The 23,917-nt window shown below is 40.5% G+C and overlaps 1 protein-coding gene across 1 annotated transcript; it reads right to left on the reverse strand.

Annotated features, from left to right (window-relative positions):
* Positions 1-1,756: 1,756 nt before the first annotated feature.
* Positions 1,757-21,986, reverse strand: ezra (ezrin a). The gene is made up of 12 exons (XM_079693608.1): positions 21,801-21,986; positions 19,390-19,485; positions 17,716-17,990; positions 15,487-15,570; positions 14,912-15,058; positions 13,013-13,109; positions 11,408-11,571; positions 10,666-10,796; positions 7,861-8,021; positions 6,856-6,948; positions 4,566-4,844; positions 1,757-2,885 (listed from the first exon to the last, which is right to left on the reverse strand). The coding sequence occupies exons 1-12, from the start codon at positions 21,969-21,971 to the stop codon at positions 2,721-2,723; spliced, it is 1,863 nt and encodes a 620-aa protein (XP_079549734.1). The 5' UTR covers positions 21,972-21,986; the 3' UTR covers positions 1,757-2,720.
* Positions 21,987-23,917: the final 1,931 nt, after the last annotated feature.

Raw genomic sequence — 23,917 nt, forward strand, 5'->3', positions numbered from 1 at the left:
TCTCCCCCTGATGTTCATGTGTATATCAGTATGTAGTGTCTCTACTTTAAAGAGTCCTCTCCTGCTGATGTTCAGGTGTATATCAGTATGTAGTGTCTCTACTTTAAAGAGTCCTCTCCTGCTGATGTTCAGGTGTATATCAGTATGTAGTGTCTCTACTTTAAAGAGTCCTCTCCTGCTGATGTTCAGGTGTATATCAGTATGTAGTGTCTCTACTTTAAAGAGTCCTCTCCTGCTGACGTTCAGGTGTATATCAGTATGTAGTGTCTCTACTTTAAAGAGTCCTCTCCTGCTGATGTTCAGGTGTATATCAGTATGTAGTGTCTCTACTTTAAAGAGTCCCCTCCTGCTGATGTTCAGGTGTATATCAGTATGTAGTGTCTCTACTTTAAAGAGTCCCCTCCTGCTGATGTTCAGGTGTATATCAGTATGTAGTGTCTCTACTTTAAAGAGTCCTCTCCTGCTGATGTTCAGGTGTATAACAGTATGTAGTGTCTCTACTTTAAAGAGTCCTCTCCTGCTGACGTTCAGGTGTATATCAGTATGTAGTGTCTCTACTTTAAAGAGTCCTCTCCTGCTGATGTTCAGGATCATATCAGTATGTAGTGTCTCTACTTTAAAGAGTCCTCTCCTGCTGATGTCCAGGTGTATATCAGTGTGTAGTGTCTCCACTTTAAAGAGTCCTCTCCTGCTGATGTTTAGGTGTATATCAGTATGTGGTGTCTCCACTTTAAAGAGTCCTCTCCTGCTGATGTTCAGGTGTGTATCAGTATGTAGTGTCTCTACTTTAAAGAGTCCTCTCCTTCTGATGTTCAGGTGTATATCAGTATGTAGTGTCTCTACTTTAAAGAGTCCTCTCCTGCTGATGTTCAGGTGTATATCAGTATGCAGTGTCTCTACTTTAAAGAGTCCTCTCCTGCTGATGTTCAGGTGTATATCAGTATGTAGTGTCTCTACTTTAAAGAGTCCTCTCCTGCTGATGTTCAGGTGTATATCAGTATGCAGTGTCTCTACTTTAAAGAGTCCTCTCCTGCTGATGTTCAGGTGTATATCAGTATGTAGTGTCTCTACTTTAAAGAGTCCTCTCCTGCTGATGTTCAGGTGTATATCAGTATATAGTGTCTCTACTTTAAAGAGTCCTCTCCTGCTGATGTTCAGGTGTATATCAGTATGTAGTGTCTCTACTTTAAAGAGTCCTCTCCTGCTGATGTTCAGGTGTATATCAGTATGTATAGTGTCTCTACTTTAAAGAGTCCTCTCCTGCTGATGTTCAGGTGTATATCAGTATGTAGTGTCTCTACATGTCTCCATGCTTTAATGTTCAAAAAGCTCTCTATTGTTCTCATACTGCCTGTGCTGCAGCACCTCTTTTCACCCTCTGTCTGAAACCAGAGCCCAGTCTGCTCTGATTGGTTAGCTGACCTGCTCTGTTGTGATTGGTCAACCGCTTAGAGTAGTCCCGCCCCTTAGCCTATCACGTACAATGTGTTGGAGCGCTAGCCAATGAAAGCGCAGTGTTACAGAGTGATGTCACCATGTTCTTGAAGTCCACATCAGGAATATAATGGATTCTAGCAGATAATGAAAAGCCTTCAACTTTGATCGTTTTTTTAGTAATTTTATAAAGCCAAAATCTGTATTTGGATTAAAAAAATATCAACTTAAGATATATTAAGTTTACAGTCGTAAAGAGTAAAACAAAAATCACATTTAAGAAGCTGGAATCAGAGGATTATGACTTAAAAAAAAAAAAAAATTACTCAAAATGCTTTTTTAATTTAAATGTAATAGTTGACAACAATTGGATTAATCTTTACAGTTTCTTTTTTGAAGACTTTGGTTTGGACAACTCAACTTAGAAACATTAAGTATCAATCAAAAAATCATCAATCCATGAACACAAATAATTGTTAGCTGCAAAATCACTGATTGCATTAATGGAAAATTCATTAAATAAATCTAAATTAACCACATCAGTTTATTATATAACAGGACATTACAACGCTAATTTGATCGTTTATGATAACGGAAGTAATTTGTTCGTACAGTATATCAGGAACACATTAGATTAATGCCAATGTTTTAATGACTAAAGCACGTTGGAGATGTTTGAGTGCTAAAAAAAAACATGTTATCAAAGTTAAACCAATAAAATAAAACTCATCTTACACGGATCAGCGATTGACTTCCTGTTTCTTAATCAGGTGAGTCTGCGTACAGAGGTGGAACAAGTACTAGTGCCAAAAACAGTTTTTTTCACTGAAGGAAAAGTAGTACTACATTTAAAAAATATACTTATTTAAATCTTACTTTAGTATGTATTGACATCAAAATATACTAATGTGCTTAATGGCCTATTTCAAAATCATATCTATATTAAATGAGTGGAACATGATTAGTGATGCATTAACGTGTTCATCACAGCTAGTGATGGATATCTTATCCTATAATTATGAGTCAATATCTATTTACCTATCACCAGCTCCAGTAAATGCAGGGTTGCAAGATAAATATTGAAATGTTATGTAATCATAAATTAAAACGACTTAATATTGTGTGCAATTCACCTTAAAAAATAGAACACAAGTAAGTACCTCTTAATTGTACTTTACTCGAGTACTTGTACTTTTCCACCCCTGTGTGCAGATGTGTTCACACTCTGATTAGAAGCTGAACCTTTGTGAGGTATTTCTGAGATGTTTTCGGGTCCCTGAGGTTTTCTACAAGGACTCGAACTCGTCGACCCTCTGCTTGGTGTTTCCCAGGCGGATCTGACGCAGCGTCTTGTATTTGTCGCGGCCGACTCTCATGTTCTCGGCGTGAAGAAGATCGTTCTGAGACTTCTTGTTGTCGTCCCGGGCTTCTGCCAGCTCGGAGCTCAGGGCCTGAGGAGGGAAACACAGATGGTTACAGCAAATACACTTCAGTTATATTCTTAGAGTCGTTATTATAGAGTGGAGCAGGGATGATGTATTTTTGTAGCACGATACTGAAGACACAAAAAGTCAATGGGATTTTTCCATGTGATTTTGGATTATTGCAGAAAATAATTTCAACGTTTATGATACTAACACGGTTTGTTCAGCAGGATAATCTCCACATATTAACACCACTTTATGTTTTTTGAAGTGTTAATGAAACAACCACAAGTAATAAGCTAACTTTAGGCTATAGAGTTGTCCAGAAATGAGTCCCAAAAAACCCGGAGATGAGTCAGCATTTTACTACTTCCGGGTCTCTCATCTGGATGTTTTAACGTACTTTTGGTTGGATGTCTGAAATAAGGTCGGTGGTTAACACAAGCTGAAGAGATTTTAACGTTTTGTTTTACGACATAAAATGGCGTTTGCTAACAAGTGTCGAAATGAGACGACTAAGCGCCATCACGCCCAACATTAGCCGCCTTTAGCTTAGCGGTGGTGACGTGAAGTCATGTGACCGTGCTGTTGTTCCTTTATAGCCCAACATTAGCCTGCTTTAGCTTAGCGGTGGTGACGTGAAGTCATGTGACCGTGCTGTTGTTCCTTTATAGCCCAACATTAGCCTGCTTTAGCTTAGCGGTGGTGACGTGAAGTCATGTGACCGTGCTGTAGTTCCTTTATAGCCCAGCATTAGCCGCCTTTAGCTTAGCGGTGGTGACGTGAAGTCATGTGACCGTGCTGTAGTTCCTTTATAGCCCAGCATTAGCCGCCTTTAGCTTAGCGGTGGTGACGTGAAGTCATGTGACCGTGCTGTAGTTCCTTTATAGCCCAACATTAGCCTGCTTTAGCTTAGCGGTGGTGACGTGAAGTCATGTGACCGAGCTGTAGTTCCTTTAGAGCCCAACATTAGCCGCCTTTAGCTTAGCGGTGGTGACGTGAAGTCATGTGACCGTGCTGTAGTTCCTTTATAGCCTTACGTTAGCCACCTTTAGCTTAGCGGTGGTGACGTGAAGTCATGTGACCGTGCTGTAGTTCCTTTATAGCCTAACATTAGCCTGCTTTAGCTTAGCGGTGGTGACGTGAAGTCATGTGACCGTGCTGTAGTTCCTTTATAGCCCAACATTAGCCTGCTTTAGCTTAGCGGTGGTGACGTGAAGTCATGTGACCGTGCTGTAGTTCCTTTATAGCCTAACATTAGCCTGCTTTAGCTTAGCGGTGGTGACGTGAAGTCATGTGACCGTGCTGTAGTTCCTTTATAGCCCAACATTAGCCTGCTTTAGCTTAGCGGTGGTGACGTGAAGTCATGTGACCGTGCTGTAGTTCCTTTATAGCCTTACGTTAGCCACCTTTAGCTTAGCGGTGGTGACGTGAAGTCATGTGACCGTGCTGTAGTTCCTTTATAGCCCAACATTAGCTTTTTACTTCAAAAATCTAAAAGTGGTGTTAATATATATATATATATAGATATATATATAGAGTATAATATATATATATCCGGTGTGATAATAATAATAGATTACATTTGTATAGCGCCTTTCAAGGGAACCAAGGCCGCTTTACAAACAAACAAACAAACAAACAAACAAACAAACAAGAGGGGCAAATATTAAAGTAAAAAGTAAAGGAAGGGTCCGAAGCACCGACCTGCAGCTGTTTCTGCAGCCGCTTGTTCTTCTCGGCCTCGGTGAGCCTCTCCTCCTCCTCCCGGTGGTTGGAGATCTCCTGCGTCTGCAGCTCGGCGCTGTAGGTGCTGTTCTCCTCGCTGTTGTTCTCGTGGTCGCTCTCACTGTCCGAGGAAGAGGAGGATGAAGAGGAGGAAGCAGGAGCCTCAGCAGGAGCTTCAGGAGAGGATGAGTGAGAGGAAGTCATCACGTTGTGCAGCTCCTCCTTCGTCTTCTCCAGATTCTCCTCCATATCCCGAGCCTACGACCAAGAGGAGAGGGTTAGTTTAATCTGCATTATTTATTGTTAGTACTGGTATGACTGTGACCAGTTAATGGACCAATAACAGTCGCAGGCAGAGCTAGATATCAGGTCTTACCATGACAACTTGGCTTTGTGTCTGTTAATAGACGTGTGTTTGTTTGAAATGTGTTACATTACTTTGTTACCGAGGGTTACCAAGGCATTGCAATCAGCAAATATACACAGTAGAAAGATATATGTAAGGGATAATGTGCTGCGACGCGGTCATTATGGGGAAAAGAACACCGGCAGGCTGATCAGGAGACTGACGCGAAGCGGAGGGATCTAGATCGGCATGAAGGTGTTCTTTTCCCCATAATGACCAAGTCGCTGCACATTATCCCGCTTATTACATGGCCACATTCTCAACAAAGTAACGTCATGACTCCCAATATTAATTGAAATGCTTTTATGGATTTAGAAAATGATTTTATTGATTTACAAAATAGTTGTATCATGTATTGATTTAAATTGACATGCATCCGCTAAGAAAAATAGTCCGTTGTTACTGTTTGAACTAACGTAGCAACGGCAGGAACTGCTTCGATAGCGTTTTTGAGGAGCTTTTTGATTACAGATTTGAAAACATCGCTGCTTGCTTTAAAAGTAGCACAATTCATTATGTCAAACCTGGGAAAGTATCTAGATATCCCTGCCCTAATGCCAAAGTAACTGGCAACTGAATATGTGTCGCCGTTTGATGTCTATGTCTGGACCGCTGCGTAAAAAGGAGGATTTCTGCCCGTTACTTCTCCGCTGTTTTCTTGTCACTCTTGTCTTGTCAGTTAGAAAACTGCCAAACTGTATCCAGTTAAATCGAACGGACTTCTTTCTGCAGATGTGAGCGTCCTTAACAACGGTCAATAAGTGCTTGACAGCGGTCTGTCTCTTCGGTATTAACAACGTGTCACGTGTTCTGAATTGACCAATCAGTATCAACTAAGCCATGTAATAAATATAGATACACAATATAAAGACACACTCTAGATCAGTGGTTCTCAACTGGTCAGGCCTCGGGACCCACTTTTTACTTGGTCAATACATCGCGACCCAACATTTTGAAGCACTCAAATCTATTCAACAAAAAAACCTGCAGTAATATATACGCTTATCAGCTTTTACAATATTAATTAAAGTGAAGTACAATGCATACTGTATATCCCTTATATCCCTTCACATAACTAAAGTATGCTTTAAAAAAAGTTTTAATGAGATGATGGAATCAAAGCTGAACTATATAAAAAGGCACACATGCTGAAGACCCAACCCAAGGGGGTCTGGGGGGATTCTCCCTCAGGATATTTTTATTTGTATTCATAAACTATGCATTCTGGTACACTCTGAGAACGCCTGCATTCACAGCATTAGAAAATCGGGCCTTCAAAATAAAAGTTTGACTTTTTCCCCCCAAAAAAAAAAAAAAGAATACCAATTTATTAAAAAAAAAAAAAAAAAATGTCTTCACTCACACATCCGCGAAAACGGGTCCGCGACCCACTCGAAACGGGTCCGCGACCCACTTTTGGGTCGCGACCCACCAGTTGAGAACCACTGCTTTAGAGTACTATTACTAACTGTAAACATAGGATACTATATTTAAATATATATAATATACTCTATACAAGTGTACAAAGTAATATGTTTTTAGTGTAATGTTTTGGAAGCAAGTAACATAAGTGGTGAAATGCAAAGTAGTGGGCAAAAGAAATAATGCAATAAACTAAGAAAAACAATCTGCATACAAAAACATAATTGTGTATTTCGTTATTTTTAAGTGCTTATATCCCACTGTAAATACTGCATAGGGTGCTAATTGCTCATTTGCCATGGTGTTGAATAAAACACACATGGAAAAGGAAATACTGATTGCATGTTAAAAAACAGGCTTGTTAATAATTAAACAACGAGCAGGAAACGCCTCTGACATTTCGAGGTACCCCTGAGACTTCGTGGAGCCGCTGATCCTCACCTTGTTGTGCCAGGACTCGGCCTCCTCCTCCTTCTCCTTCTGCATCTCCTCCAGGAGGGCGATCTTGGCGCTGTACTCGGCCAGATCTGCAGCCTGAAGGAGGGAGAACAAAATAAAGAAATAGATCAAAATACTCCTGATCTCCTGAACACGTAGCTACTTCCACTTTGTGGACACGGTGTCATGAGCAATTCAAGAACAGCATTCAATGTTTATCTCGAGTAAAATTGTTCGACATCCCCTTTTAATCTTTATTATTTATTGTTTAATTTATTTTATACGTTTTTATTTATATTTATTTTATTTTATTTGTATTTATTTCATAGTTTTATCATGTTTGTGAGACATTCCCTTTTAAATTGTGTTTTAATCTTTATCATTATTCATTTTTTGTATTTCATGTCTTCCTTTATTTTAGTATTTATTTTATAGTTTTAATCATTATTATCAAACCTTTTAGCTCCTTGTGTTCCTCCAATTGTTCTATTGTTGACTTTTCTCACGCTTTCAGAAAAAGGAAATCCTGACTAATGCCCCTAACTAAACAGTAATCCTGTGTGTGTGTGTGTGTGTGTGTGTGTGTGTGTGTGTGTGTGTGTGTGTGTGTGTGTGTGTGTGTGTGTGTGTGTGTGTGTGTGTGTTTCTCCAGTGTGTGTGTGTGTGTGTGTGTGTGTGTGTGTGTGTGTGTGTGTGTGTGTGTGTGTGTGTGTTTCTCCAGTCAGTGTGTGTGTGTGTGTGTTTCTCTTGTGTGTGTGTGTGTTTCTCTTGTGTGTGTGTGTGTGTGTGTTTCTCTTGTGTGTGTGTGTGTGTGTGTGTGTGTGTGTGTGTGTGTGTGTGTGTGTGTGTTTCTCGTGTGTGTGTGTGTGTGTGTGTGTGTGTGTGTGTGTGTGTGTGTGTGTGTTCCTCCTGATTGTGGGATGTGCTCCTGGTGTTTTCCTCTCCTCTCTCCTCTCTCCTCTCTCCTCTCTCCTCTCCTCTCTCCTCTCTCCTCTCTCCTCCTCTCACCAGCTGCTCTTGGTTCCTCATCTGATCCTCCGCCTGCCTGGCCAGCTCCTCCTTGGCGATGATGGCCTCCATCCTCTCCGCCTCCAGCCGGGCGGCCTCCTGCTCCACCCTCCTCCTCTCCTCCTCCAGCCGAACAGCCCTCTCCAGCTGCTCCTGGAGCTCTGAGGGACAACGCACTCATCAAACAAATAATAAAATCTCTGCTTGGATTCTCGCCGCATGCTGGTGCCGTTATAAATCTGTTAAATATAGATTGATACGACGATCGTGAAGGTTTGGATTGTTTGAAGAGGAGGCCCTTCTACACAGCCAGCAGGAAGGAAAGCAATGTGATAATGTGGACTTGTTTTAGACACCTTAAAGCCAATATCAGTCCAAGTGTACGCTATATTTAAAATATGTTCACCTCTTTGCCTTGAAGGGAACTGAAGCCGTTTTCTAGCAACCAGACTCCATTGTAAAAAAAGCAGGAATCTTAGTTTGTAGAACAAGTGAGCTTCTAGTCAACAGAAGCCTCAGCCGGTTTGTTTATGTGTGCTATTGTGTGCCTTTAGTGAAGCAAAAGTTCACACAATGACACAAACTAAGTAACTAATGGAGTCAGAAGTAGAGCAGTGTTGTTTGAGGTTATCAATGGAGTCTGGTGGTTTGGTAAACGGTGAATGGACTGTACTTATGTAGCGCTTTATCCAGTCTTTAAGACCCCTCAAAGCGCTTTACATACTGCATGTCATTCACCCATTCACACAGAGCAGTGTACCTTACTCTAGGACAGACATGTCAAACTCAAATACACAGTGGGCCAAAATAAAAATATTAAAGAAAATGGGTACTAGTGGAGGGCCGGACTGGTTCAATGTTTATTGCAGAACTTATTGAAATGAACTTATTGCACATATTAAACCTGGAACTAACAAAGCTTCAATGATTGCCTATAAAAACAACATTAAACATTAAATAATCAGTTGATTCATTTCTTATGGCTCTATCTGCAGCTTCTCCAGAGTCATTTCTTATGATTACATTTTCCCACAGGCCAACAACAGCTTCAACAAAACTATTTCCCTCAAAGAGAAACCAAACATGCCCTGTTGTCGTGAGAGAAAAAGAGCAGAAGGAAACATCCATTAAACTCAGTGTGCTGCTCTGTGATGCTAGCTCAGATACTTGGCATCTCATCTTGGGGGCAAGGTCATCAATGTTTGGGCTCAGGCTCTGAGCTGAGGAGACCCTCAGGATGGAGTGAAGGTGTGCGTGCAATATACCGGCGGGCCAGATCTAATAGGAATTAGAAATTATCCTGCGGGCCGAAATTAAATCCACCACGGGCCGGATTTGGCCCCCGGGCCTCGAGTTTGACACATGTGCTCTAGGACCTAACATTCACACACCGTTGGCCATCGGGAGCAACTCAGGGTTAAGTATCTTTCCCAAGGATACATCGACATGTTGACTGCATGGGCTGGGATCGAACCCACAACCTTTTAGCTAGCAGCCACAGTCGCCCCAAAAGAGCATTTAAGCCTTTTTTAGACACAAACAAACATATACAAAGCGAAGGGGCTCTCTTGGTTTGAGTGTCCAAGACTCCCTTGACATAAACACTACTTTTAATTTACAGAACACTAGCGTTTCTGGTTTCTGATCCACGATTGGGAAGTGTGTTTGTGTTATTGTGAGACCTTAGTGAATCCAAATCAACCATTTATTAACGCACTGATCGAGGCAGCAGCCGACCTGAAACTCCTCTGTTCTTTGAGGTTAAATCACGTTTTTTGTCAGGGGAGTCTGGTGGTTTTGAAGAGAGCATAGACGTATTTATTTCACACCCCTCAAAAAAGAAAAGAAAAAGGCCATAGCACAGAGAAAGCGACTGTTTTAGGAGTCTAAAATAACTACGTCTATGTGTTCTTCAAAACCACCAGACTCCATTAAAACGACAGACATCTTTCTTTGCCGGACTCAGGAGTTTCTGATCTACAATTAGTTTGTGAATCCGAATTGAACCTATAATACACCAGTCACACAATAACACAAACTAACCTACATATTCAGGCTTCTTTAGACCAATAACCGCCAAACTCACTTATTCCATTTAATAAGTGGAGTCTGGTTGCTACACTCCAGGTAACTGCTGCCTGACAGTGAGGTAACCATTGAAAATATTCAAAATATAGCGGACACTTTTTTAGGTGTCTGAAATACGTCCACAGCCGCACATCGCTTTACTTCCTGCCGGTCTGTTTCTACAAACGGCAGATTTGACTGTCTTCTAGAGCCACAGGGAGGTCAAATATGCTGCTTTTCACAAGAACAAAAGCCAGGAATTTAGCAAATAGTCCTAAAAAGTTCATTATACTATCATTTTTAATCATATGGGGACCCTTATATATATATTTAAGGGACTTCTTTGGGATACATTGGTTGGGAACCACTGATTTAAAGCATAGTGATTCTCAAATCAGACCATCATGCAGCCTGGGACATTTCTTTCTATGCATCTATGAAGCTGAATTCAAGTCGCTACTGATTTCTAGTTCAGAAGTCTGCATTTTTATTAGTTATATGAACAGAAATCAATGCCAAGGAATCAGCTGTTGTCTTTCTTCAAAATAAGAAGTTGTTGAGAAAGCTAAGACGGACCTTTGTTAGACATGAGGGCCCAGTTATTCTCTGACCCTGGCAAGAAAGTGTTAAAACTGAGATGTAGTTCAGGCAGATGACCAGAGGAGGGCAGTACCGTGAGTTTCTGCAGGATATTATGAGCAGTTTGTGTTTTAAATGTTAGCTTTGGGTCTTTCTCACCTTTCTCTGCTTTCTTGGTGGTCTCCTCGAACTCGTGCAGCTTCAGCATCAGCTCCTGCTTCTCCTTCTCCATCTCCTCCTTCTCTTTCTCGATGGCCTCCCTCTTCTTCTTCTCGTTCTCCAGCTGCTCCCTGCAGAGCACAGGAACAAAACACTGATTATACATTTTAATCCCAGCATGGAAATATAGAAATCACTATGTGTAGAGCAATTATTCTCAAAGTGGGACCTACGGTAAGTTTAAATGTATTTATATTATCATGATATAAAATCTATTTTGTTTATGTTTCTTTTTTACAAATGCATTACAACTGAATGAATATGAAACACTTAAGTTCTCACTGCTCTTGATGTATTGTCACTGCTGGTAGTTTAATAAATACATCATCAGAATATTGAATTTTTCCAGGGGGAAATTGGGTTTTGTGACGATTTTAGAATTCAAAATAATCAAATTAAAAAATTAAGAAAAACAATATAAACAAAGCCAATTAAAGTAAAAATGTGAAATACATTTTTAATATGTATAGAAATGTAAGAAATGTATCAAAATATATTAAAAAAATATATATTTACTTATATAAAAATAAGAAATTACAGTAAAAATGTGCACATTGAACTACAATATATAACATGTGCAGTATATACAGTGGTGTATTAGTATTAATGACATAATAATGCTGATCTGCACACTGTCTTAGAGAACAGTACCCCCCCCCCCCCCTAGCACCCCCCCCCTTACCTCTCCATCTTTTTGCTCATGCGCTCCTCTTTGGCCTGCGCCCTCATCTGCTGCACCTCGATGGTGTCGGTCTTGCGGCGGCGCATGTACAGGTCGTGGTTCCCCATGCACAGCTGCAGGATGCGCTTATTGACCCTCAGGCGGGGGGCGTAGAAAATAAAATCCTTAAAGAAAAAGAAAAGTCACCAAGTCAGGGTCTGGTTTCATACGTTCTTTAAAAGGTCACCTATTATACTGTTCTTCATCAGTATATCCCAGGTCTCAGATATATACAGAGCCTGTCTCTGATTGGCTGAAACACCAAACAGATCATTGCAGCATTACCCATAATCCCCTCTGTTTCAGCCCTGTTTCCAAATTGCTGATTCTCTGTCTGTTACTTTAGATGAAAATAAGGAGCCCCTCCCCACGCCCCTCTGAGAGACATTTGGTTACAAAGAACTCAATGGAGCTCTAGGAGGAGATTCAGGTGATAAGGGGGGGGGGGTTACCTTGGTTGCTGATTGGTTAATGGTTACACAAGACAATACATCGTTATGACATCATCAAGTGGCCATAATCTGATCAGCTAATTTTCAGACAGGTTTTTATAGAAATGGATCAAAAAGAGAGAGAATCTTTGTTCCTGAAACTTTCAGAGTCTCTTACCACAGAGGGGACACATGTTGATGTAGAAGAGACATGAAGAAGAGGGGACACATGTTGATGTAGAAGAGACATGGAGAAGAGGGGACACATGTTGATGTAGAAGAGACATGAAGAAGAGGGGACACAAGTTGATGTAGAAGAGACATGAAGAAGAGGGGACACATGTTGATGTAGAAGAGACATGAAGAAGAGGGGACACATGTTGATGAAGAAGAGACATGGAGAAGAGGGGACACATGTTGATGTAGAAGAGACATGAAGAAGAGGGGACACATGTTGATGTAGAAGAGACATGAAGAAGAGGGGACACATGTTGATGTAGAAGAGACATGGAGAAGAGGGGACACATGTTGATGTAGAAGAGACATGAAGAAGAGGGGACACATGTTGATGTAGAAGAGACATGAAGAAGAGGGGACACATGTTGATGTAGAAGAGACATGAAGAAGAGGGGACACATGTTGATGTAGAAGAGACATGGAGAAGAGGGGACACATGTTGATGTAGAAGAGACATGAAGAAGAGGGGACACATGTTGATGTAGAAGAGACATGAAGAAGAGGGGACACATGTTGATGTAGAAGAGACATGAAGAAGAGGGGACACATGTTGATGTAGAAGAGACATGGAGAAGAGGGGACACATGTTGATGTAGAAGAGACATGAAGAAGAGGGGACACATGTTGATGTAGAAGAGACATGAAGAAGAGGGGACACATGTTGATGTGTAAGAGACATGAAGAAGAGGGGACACATGTTGATGTAGAAGAGACATGAAGAAGAGGGGACACATGTTGATGTAGAAGAGACATGGAGAAGAGGGGACACATGTTGATGTAGAAGAGACATGAAGAAGTGGATGGTTGTACTTCCTAAGAAGGAAAGTCTGTGTACTTGTTTGATTCTCATAATGTGTATTCATCTCTTTTAGGATCTTAAGACTTATGAAATACTTACAGGAGCTTTCTTATCGATGGGCTTGATGATGAACTTCTTGTCGTTGAAAGAGACGTTTCTGATTTCGCTCCAGGGGAACCCGATCTTTGGAGTGAGTCTGCAGGAGGAGACAGAGAGGGAGTTTGTTTACATCACATGCTCTCAGTCAGAAGACTCTCAGCTCTGACACATGTGATATCAGAGCTTCACGTTGTAGTAGAATCAGGAGAAGTCGGTCAATGGCCTCTCAAAAGCATCAGCCACGCGGTCAAACGTTATATTTATAACTCCACAGACTGAACGAGAGGCAGCAGAGGTCGATGACTGGGAGTTTGTTGCTCTTAAACTGGATGTCATCAAATCAATAAAAAAACATCTGTTATTTTAGGAGATACATTATAGTGGAAGGAAAACTTATTAAATACTTTTGTATACAAAACAAGCATTTCTTGTTTTTGAATATATAAAGAAAACGTTTTTTACGTGCTGCTACTTCGAACATTAAAGGTCCCCTCTCATGCTATTTTTAGGCAATAGCATAGGTCTCAGATATATACAAATATATAAGAAACGTGTCTATAAAGTGTTTTGCTCAAAATACCAAACAGATCACCCATTCTAGCCATGCCTCATATCCCTCTATTTCACTTCCTGTTTCAAAAGTGCTGATTTGTGTATAAAGCTTTAAAAAAAAAGTAATTGATAAAAAAGAGAAAAGGATTGGGGTGAGCTCATACGGGACCCGGCAGCTACTGTCTAAACCAGGGGTGCCCAATATGTCGATCGCAAGGGTAGTGTGGGTAGATTACATGGCAATTAAAAAAAAAAAAAAAGTTGGCCTATCATCCATCCTTACTATGGCATTTGCCACTTGATTGACGTACAGGTAAGCCAGTCTGAGTTGTATCGTGCCATACGGGTTCATGCAGTTATGAGGGGGCCTCACCTCCTCATCTGAAGCGCAAATGCGACGCACTGTTATACGCTTATGCCCCCCCCTGCTCACGACACAGATTGGGCAGGGGCGGCCCTGTAGGTAGATCATTTGGGCTTGGTCATTTTAAAAGTAGCTCCCAAGCTGAAAAAGTGTGGGCACCCCTGGTCCAAATTAAATGCTGCCGTGATGAAACGCCATATCATGGATCATCAAGGATTATCTCTGAAACAGTATGGAGCTCAAAGGCTTTCTCTCTTGCCGGTTATACCACAAGGTGAGTTCCTTTTTACTTCCTGCTTCTTCACACACATGCTCTCCAGTACAGGTTAGCTCTGAGTGTTAGCGATGCTAATGTAAACACCGACCATATTACGTCCAAAACAGTCGGGCATTGTTTCTGATAGCAACGTTTCTGAGAGTGCCGTGGGTCCACATTTCAGATATTACGTCATATCGGACGCAAACCTGGATCAGCTCCGTTGTTCCCCCGTTTTTAGAGATTTGGGTACGGAGGAAAAGAGAGGGTTTTATTTTCTGACGCTGCGTGAGTTCCCTGACACACCGGGGACACAGGGTTATGTATTAAAGACATCAAAAAGTGCATTTTGCATGATAGGTCCCCTTTAAACAATTTCTAAATATTGAAGTCAAAGAGGACATTTTAGACATCTTTTTAATTCACTATTTTACTATTTAGTAATTGTATTTATATTTTTGTATTTTTGCTTATCTTTCTTTATTAGTTGTTTTTCATGCTTAACATTGAATTTATGTTTTTATTTTACAACAGGCCAGGGTAACTTGGGATTGGGATTTTGTTAAAATATTAAACTATAAGTTAAAGTGTATAATGGAAAATGACAAAGTTTCTTTAGTTCGTTCTGGCTTTTGTTAAATGGGACCAACATCTACTTCAATTCATCCAGACATTTCTCTGTTTCAACAAAGGTTTTCTCCAACAATTCCCTGATCTATGGTCTCACTTGTCGTCCTTCTCGTAGATGTTGAGCCCCAGAGCGTCCACTCCGAGCCACAGGTCGGATCCCTTCTTGTTCTTGATCTCAAAGTAGTTCACGCCGAACATCTCCAGGTCCTGAGCGATCTTCAGGTACTCGATCATCGCCTCCTCCCTGTCCGGGTCAAACACACAGGTCATCAGGTTAGGAGATCTTTTTCAATTATGAATTAGACTTTTATTAATTAGGGGCGACTTCAGATAACCAATTAAATTAAGATTATACCAAGCTGGTAAAAAAACAGAGACATTTATAACTCATGCAGTGATTTAGCTAAATAACAAATACTTAATACCGGAAGATTTCGCTTTTAAAATAAGAGCAAATAAGAGCTTATCGTGGTGTAATATTAAGGTTTCATTTCTTTATTACTTTAAAAAATATATATATATATAGCACACAGTTACAAAGTGCTTTCTCATAAAACATTTTTAAGACCAGTCTGTGTCCTTCCCCTTTGATTTGATAGCAATACAACATTATATTTCTGCAGCATCCTGAGGTTGCGGTTAGATATAACATCAGGGTTATTCATGACTCACTTGAGCATGGAGCGGTGCTCCTGGTGCCAGACCTGGATCCTCTCCTCCCACTCCTGCTTCGTCAGCTTGTGTTGCTCCAGAACCCTGAGATATTACAGAGTTAAACATCAATATATATCATGCAGAACATTTACTATTTACTATAGTGTTGCTCCAGCACTCTGAGGGGGGAGTGTGTGTCATACTTGCCAACCTTTAGTTGCGCGCGCTACTAAAGGGTTATGGCTAGAAAGGATCCGTCTAGTGTAAATATGACGTCACGTTCTCGTTGTAACTCTCGTTGTAATCGGAGCGGCTCGGAAACACATCGACAGAAGTAACATGATGCAACATACACATTAATGCAGCAGCAATATTAATAGAGAAACATCAGACATAATAGTGAAACACTGAAAGGGAACATTGTATTGGACCAGGAACTATCTTGGGACTTTTGCTGCGACAACGTTGACTTGCCTGTGAATAAAAAATAAACCATAGTGTTGGTGATCTACAGTGTTGTCATTCTTCTTTGAACACCAGCAAGACCGCTAACACCCTATTTCAACAATCACACTCCCTGTAATTGACATAATTAATAGATAGTTTAGCTTCTCATCATCATTTGCTGTGGCCAACTGATGTTAACGATCGTAACTGAAAGGCTGCCTGCCAAACGTAAACATTCAGCCACTTGACATTCAGCCAAACTCTCGCGAGAGTTTTACACAAGACGGATCCTTTCTAGCCATAACCCTACTAAAGAGACGTGTTACCATGGAAACCAAACAATGGTGTAGCTGTATTAAAGTTCGAGTGGAAACAGTCCTGAGTAAATCTGATTTTGTCAGAAATCGGGAGAAATGCGGGAGAAATATGACCCCGGGAGGAAACCGGGAGAGGGCAATGAAATCGGGAGTCTCCCGCGAAAATCGGGAGGGTTGACGAGTATGGTGTGCGGATGTAAGAGCACGCAGGTTCATAATGGAGCCATTGTTGGAATTTAATGGCTGGATGAGTTCCAGGTTTTTTTTATATAATTTGCATTTAATTATGCCATTTATTTTTTTTGGAGCATTTAGAGGGATCAGCTTGTACTGGAGTTGCAACTTTTCTTTACATTTGTATTTGAAGTGTCACAAAATGATGCCACACCCCACATGTAACCCCGGCCAATTGCACCTTTACAAATGTTCAAATAAAAACCTTTAAATGGCAAGTATGATAAACATTTATAATTACACAAAGAAAACTTGGATTTTACTGCAAGAGTTGTTGGACAATTACTACTTCAAGTATTCAACGTATCACAGGGTGAGTTATTGATATACATAAGGTCATTTTGGTGTTGTTTTAAACCCACTAACACCCAGAGTTGGGTAGTAGTGGAGTACAAATACTTCGTTACTGTACTTAACTACATGTTTCTGGTATCAGTACTTTACTGAACTACTTCTTCTTTTCTGAAGACCTTTCACTTTGACTTCTTACATTTTGAACACAAATACCTGTACTTTCTACTTCTTACATTTTGAACACAAATACCTGTACTTTCTACTTCTTACATTTTGAACACAAATACCTGTAGCCTACTTTCTACTTCTTACATTTTGAACTCAAATACCTGTACTTTCTACTTCTCACATGTTGAACACAAATACCTGAACTTTCTACTTCTTACATGTTGAACTCAAATACCTGTACTTTCTACTTCTTACATGTTGAACACAAATACCTGTACTTTCTACTTCTTACATGTTGAACTCAAATACCTGTACTTTCTACTTCTTACATGTTGAACACAAATACCTGTACTTTCTACTTCTCTCATTTTCCAAACAGGCTGGTTCCTTTAGTCTGAATGTGTGTTTGGTGGCGTGATCATTATTATTTAGAGTCATTGCGTGCCTATTGATTTGAACACGATCCGTGTATCCATCATTTCCTGGTCTTCTCTAAAGAAGAGGGACCAATGAAAACGTTGTCATGTTGCCGTTGGTCACCATGGAAACATTCAGTAGCTAACAATGACATTATTGTTCTATTAATATAAAGGGAGGTCAGGTACTCTTTAAAACAGCTGCTAGTTATGGGTACTTTTTACTGAAGTACATTTCAAAGTTCTTTACTTTTACTTGAGTAAAGAAGTTTAGTCAGTACTTCTACTTTCACCAGAGTATTTTTAAACATGAGTATCTGTACTTCTACTTGAGTAAAGGATGTGTGTACTTTACTAACCCCCCCTCTCACCTCCGGGACAGCAGCTTCTCGTTGGACAGGTATCCGGGCTGAAAGGCAGATTTATCCTGCTCTCCGTACTTGGCCTGTACGGCGTAGGAGGCCAGCAGCACGGCGGACTCGGGGGGGCAGTACACCTCCTCCCCCAGGACGTCCTCCTTCCCCTGCAGGAAGAACAGCCTGCGCGTCACGTCCTGGATCAGCTCCTCAGAGACGTCCTCGGGGTAATACTTCACCCGCAGCTTGAACTGCAGTGGGGTCTCCTTCTTCACATCCTGGGACATCACCTGGGGGAGAGGAGGGGAGGAAGGGGATTAAATACATGTGTAGATCAGGGGGGTCAAACTCAAATACACAGTGGGCCAACATAAAAAAAATGGGTACTAGTCGAGGGCCGGTCTGGTTCAATGTTTCTTGCAGAACTTATTGAAATGAACTTACTGCACATATTAAACCTGGAACTAACAAAGCTTCAATGATTGCCTTTAAAAACAACATTAAACATTAAATAATCAGTTCATTCATTTCTTATGGCTCTATCTGCAGCTTTTTCAGAGTCATTTCTTATGATTACATTTTCCCACAGGCCAACAACAGCTTCAACAAAACTATTTCCCTCAAAGAGAAACCAAACATGCCCTGTTGTCGTGAGAGAGAAAGTGCAGAAGGAAGCATCCATTAAACTCAGTGTGCTGCTCTGTGATGCTAGTTCAGATACTTGGCATCTCATCTTGGATGCAAGGTCATCAATGTTTGGGCTCAGGCTCTGAGCTGAGGAGACCCTCAGGATGGAGTGAAGGTGTGCGTGCAATATACCGGAGGGCCAGATCTAATAGGAATTAGAAATTATCCTGAGGGCCGAAATTAAATCCACCAAAGGCCTGATTTGGCCCCCGGGCCTTGAGTTTGACACATGTGGTTTAGGTGTCCCTTTAAAGCGGCAGCTGGTAAAGGTGGGGATAGTTTTAACAACCTTATAAACTGCTGAATATTAATCCTATAATATTCCATAAGTATGTATTAGTTTATGTATATGTTGTGTTAATAAACTGAATCTTCAAAGTAACCTATTGGAGTGAAGGTGTGCGTGCAATATACCGGAGGGCCAGATCTAATAGGAATTAGAAATTATCCTGCGGGCCGAAATTAAATCCACAACGGGCCTGATTTTTGCTAGTGCTGCACAATTTGGAAAACAGCAAATACGGTTCTTTAAATCTGTAGATAACAATCCATATCCATCTGGACCCTGAGTCTGTAATAAAGTTTTCCTTCATTCATTCAGATGCCGGGATTTTATTGAAAATGTTGCGTTTTAACTCATATATTTAGCCTTTATCAAATACTTTGCTTCCCCGCGATATGGATATTGCACAAGTGCACATTACAGTGTTGATCTAATTTAGATGAATTGTGCAGCTTTAGCCCACGCAGGACGTGTACTTTCTTTGGCACCAGGTGTTCCTTAGTCAAACATAATAACAAAAGATCGAAATTGTCGGCGAAAACGTAAGATCCAGACTCAATTCCATCATCAAACCTAACAAGGAACATAAGGAATAAGTAAATATAGTTAATTAGAGTATGGTGTATTTAGGAAGAGCAGGATAGAGTAGAGTTTAATGAACAAGAACTAAACAGTGTATCAGATTTCTTCTCACTCCTTCAGGGAAACCACTCGTTTACCTTCTTGTCGTGGTTCAGCCAGGTCATGAATCCTTTAGCGTCGACAAACTGCAGCCCGAAGTACCAGATCTCCCTCAGACCGATGGTCCGAGCAACCTGTCACACACACACACACACACACACACACACACACACACACACACACACACACACACACACACACACACACACACACACACACACACACACACACACACACACACACACACACACACACACACACACACACACACACACACACACACACACACACACACACACACAGAGGACATGTTAAAGGCCTGTCTCAATGTTTTTTCTGTGTCTGTAAGGCTGTATGTGCGTGCGTGCGTGCGTGCGTGCGTGCGTGCGTGTGTGTGTGTGTGTGTGTGTGTGTGTGTGTGTGAGTGTGTGTGTGTAGAAGCAGATAGACAGGACACATCTCTGAGTTCTTTTTGGTTTCCCCTGCTTGCTTTTTATGGTGGTAAATAGAGATTTCTGTTTCCCCTGATTGTTTTATTTTCCTATGCTGATGCTTTGATAGACCGTAGACTTATGTGGTCATTAAACACGTCTTAGTCACATCGTCCTGGCTGCTGCCTGCTTCTGTACACTGTCACATTTAGCAACGTAGTGAATTGAAATCCATGTATATATAAAATGCTCTTGTTACAGAAGTCATAAAGTACTGCAATGTGAAAAACAGTGGACAGCTGATGCCTCTGTCATATTTGATAGACATTTCTCATTTCTCTAAATGCCTGTTTCCTCGACTTCTCTCTCCTTGAGTCTCTTCCTCGCCTCCTCTGCTGTCAAGTGGAGGAATCAAGGAGGTGCGAGAGGCTGAATTAAACCACCTTTGGAGAGGATACAGCACAGATACAGTTTAATGATCAGGTTCCTGTGGCAGTAGCTGAGCTTCAGGGGGACCCCTTTATGACGGTGCTGCGTTCATGTTCAGTACAAAGGTTTAGTGATTAGGTAAACTCTAAGGAAAGAGGGCGTTCTTCTGTCTGCAGGTGATGTCACCTTCAGAGGAAGTTAGTGAGGGTTAGGCTTTTGGGTGTGTGTTTTAATGAGTCAACTATTCATTCTCGTTGGGGGTGCATTTTACCTTTTGTATCAGTTTTGATGTGTATCATAAGACAGACAGGGACCTTAAAACTACAGCTGCAGAGACCAGTCGATCAAAAATAAAAATGTGAATAGAAAATAAGGAATGTTTCATAAAAATATACAGTTTTCATAAAAAAATGAAATTCATTTTTATCTAAAAAAAAACAAACCCACAAGAATAAAAAATGATGATCAATTAAAACAATTTTACCTAATAAAATGTGTTTCTATCCTAAAAAACAAACATCTAATTAGATTTATATTATCCATCTGATATATTACAATACAACACTATTAATAGGCGCGTTCACACCAAGTACTTTTCCCACAAAGGTTCCTGAGAACTCTTTAGTTCTCATGAACTAAGTACAGATCGCGTTCACACCGGAAATTAGTTCCTGAGGGAGGATTAGGCAAATGAAGCCGCTGACGTCACTTCTTCTTCTTCTGCTTTGGGTTTACTGGCAGGCCGCAAACAACTTCACAGCGTATACTGCCGCCCAAAATCCTCGGCCGGAAGTCCCCGGAGTTGGGGACTGGCTTCAGTAGAAGCTGCTGGGACTCCCAGCAGCTTCTACTGAAGCCTTCAGAGTAAACGGCCAGAACGCCGACACCTCCTCATCTCCGCCGCTGCCATGTTTTATTTTGTGTTGCCATAAGTTAGTCTCTCTGCGTTTCTGCGATGGGCTAATGCTAATGCTAATAATGCAATGCGAGGATAATAAAATGGCGGCTTCACAAAAGTTTTTGGGAGTCTGACGGGGCGTGGTTTGCATTCCGCCCAGCCAATCAGACACAGGAACCTTTTTCTCCCACGAAAGTCCCTGCTCTCTAGCAGGGACTGAAAAGGGGGTAAAAAAGGTTCTCATGAACTAATTTAGTTCCTGGGACTTTTTGGTGTGAACGCAACTAAATCGTAGTTCTCAGGAACCTTTGTGGGAAAAGTACTTGGTGTGAACGCGCCTACCCAATAGATACATTTAAATAATAATAAATATAAAAATAGTGTGGTTCCATTGCTCTGTAATACCAATATTATTTACCGAAATATATTTTTGAGGTAATTATTGTGGTTTGATATAAAACCACTATTGTTGGAAGTAAGATACATTTTTGGAGGTATACTTAAAATGTATTTCACGGCTTTTATTTGATGTTAATTTATTCTAATTCCAGTGCATTTCATAGGATAGCAAAGCATAACTTTAATGTATGTGCAAGAAAACTGAAAGCAATGAGAGTGAAGTCCCAAACAACAGAAAACTATAATACATCCTATGTATGAGTGTATATTTGTCTGGTGTTTTCCCACAGACCTGGTCGAACAGCTGCTTCCCGGTGGTGTTCGGGTGGAAGGAGAACTCCAGCTCTGCGTCCATGGTGGTGACGCGCACATTGACCTGCAGGAAAAAAGGCAGTTCAGTGACGAGAAAACAGGGATTTCTGCTTGTAAACACACCAAAAACCTCTCTATTAAACCAAAGCATGTACCTGTTATCCAACATATATACATCTGAATCCATCAATCATGCATTTAACCCATCGACTGATTTAACCACATTTTTCTACCTTAAGTTGCAGAAAAATTGCTTGTTAATTCTGCCACCTTTGCTTTTAACTGCTTCATTACGAAACAGCTTTTCGTTGAAGTTAAACTCATGCATAATAAAGTAATGTGTGTGTGTGTGTGTGTGTGTGTGTGTGTGTGTGTGTGTGTGTGTGTGTGTGCGTGCGTGCGTGCGTGTGTGTGTGTGTGTAAATCTGTTTACACAGTCACGTGTGGGGACTCGCCTCCCTTATGGGGACAAAATGGAGGTCTCCATGAGGGGAATCATTACTTTTAGGGTGAAGACTTGGTTAGGGTTAGGCATGTGTTGGTTATGGTTAAGGTTAGGATAAGTCTCCAGGAGATTCATGTAAATCAATGTAATGTCCCCTGAAGTGATGTATACATGGTATGTGTGTGTGTGTGTGTGTGTGTGTGTGTGTGTGTGTGTGTGTGTGTGTGTGTGTTTGTGTGTGTGTGTGTGCGTGCGTGATGCCTTTAATGTGGAGCTGTTGGTCGTTCATAAACCCTAATTGCTCTGTATCTCGTCAGACTTTGGTCTATCCTTGCAGAGGTGCCACAAGGTTGCGCCTGCACAGATTAAATTATCAAAATATGAGCGGAGCCAAATCGCCTTTAGACCTGTCAGGCGTTAGAAACATCGATTTTTTTTTAATTAATTACTAAAGCGATTCAACTGACACGTATATCTGAGGGTTTCAGCATGAAAATCGTAAAGTACATTTACTCAACTGCTGTTAAAACTTGAGGTACTTTAGTTATTTGCTTTCATGCCACTACACTATGGTTTTACTAACCTTACATAACGTACTTTATATGAGATTATAAAATAAGATGTTTTGTAATAAACCAAATTACCTAAGAGTTTAAGTAAGTACAGCTGAAATAAAAGATTTACAATCGTCTGAAATTTGAGTGAAGTATTTTCTAGTAGTAGAAGAGGTATTAAGATAATTTACTTCAGTGCAATTTTAAAAACTACAGTGTACAAATACTCAATTACAAGTAAAAGTATTTCATTTAAAAGATATTAGCATCACAGTATACCACAATTAAAAGTACTGATTTTAAGGCATTGTATGTATTATTGCATTAATGTGTTCATTAGTAGTAAAACTGTATATACTGTAGTACTGGGTGGCTTAACCTATACTATTATAGAATCATGTATATCATATGTAATTGTATTTGCTATTGTTATTCTAAATCTGAAAAGTAACTACATCTGTACAATACATGTAGTGAGTAAAAAGTACAACATTTGCCAAAGTAAAAGTATAAAGTATTTGAATATGAAAATACTCAAGTAAAGTACAAGTACCTCAAAGTTTTACTTAAGAACAGTACTTGAGTAAATGTATTGTACTGTAATGTATGTATTTATTTTACAGATGTAGTTACTAGGTACTTTCTACATAAATAACATATTGTGTTTATATAATATATCTACCAGAAGTACACAAAGTATTCAAAATGTTCCCGGAAACGACAAATAACAGCATTAAAATACTCTAATATGTAGTTTCACAGGATAATATAATATTGTATAATTAAAAAAAAACACTTTGATAAGAGCCATCCTGCACAATAGGCGCGTTCACACCGCAGTACTTTTCCCACTTTAGTTCCGATATAGTTCCGAAATGTCGCGTTCACGCCAAAAAGAGCCGGAACTAAAATGAGTTAATCAGAACCTTTTTTAGCCCCTTTTCCGTCCCTGCTATACCTCATTCACAACAACGGTGTTTCAGGGCCGGTTCGGAGCTGGAGCTTGAAAAGCACCGGGTTTTCCTGTTCACACCGCAGCGGAGCAGCCTCTTAGCTCCGGAATCCGGTTCGTTTCAAGCACCAAAAAATGGTCCGGCC

Source organism: Notothenia rossii (assembly GCF_949606895.1).
Source record: "Notothenia rossii genome assembly, chromosome: 7".
In the NCBI taxonomy this organism is placed as follows: Eukaryota; Metazoa; Chordata; class Actinopteri; order Perciformes; family Nototheniidae; genus Notothenia; species Notothenia rossii.

Excerpts from the sequence above, each read along its gene's own strand:
- ezra (XM_079693608.1), bottom strand. The coding sequence starts at position 21,971 with ATGCTTTGGTTTAATAGAGAGGTTTTTGGTGTGTTTACAAGCAGAAAT. Across the intron at positions 15,571-17,715 it reads GAGAAGCTGCTGTCCCGGAG|GGTTCTGGAGCAACACAAGC; the intron begins GTGAGAGGGGGG and ends GTAATATCTCAG. Across the intron at positions 10,797-11,407 it reads ATGAGCAAAAAGATGGAGAG|GGAGCAGCTGGAGAACGAGA; the intron begins GTAAGGGGGGGG and ends TGTGCTCTGCAG.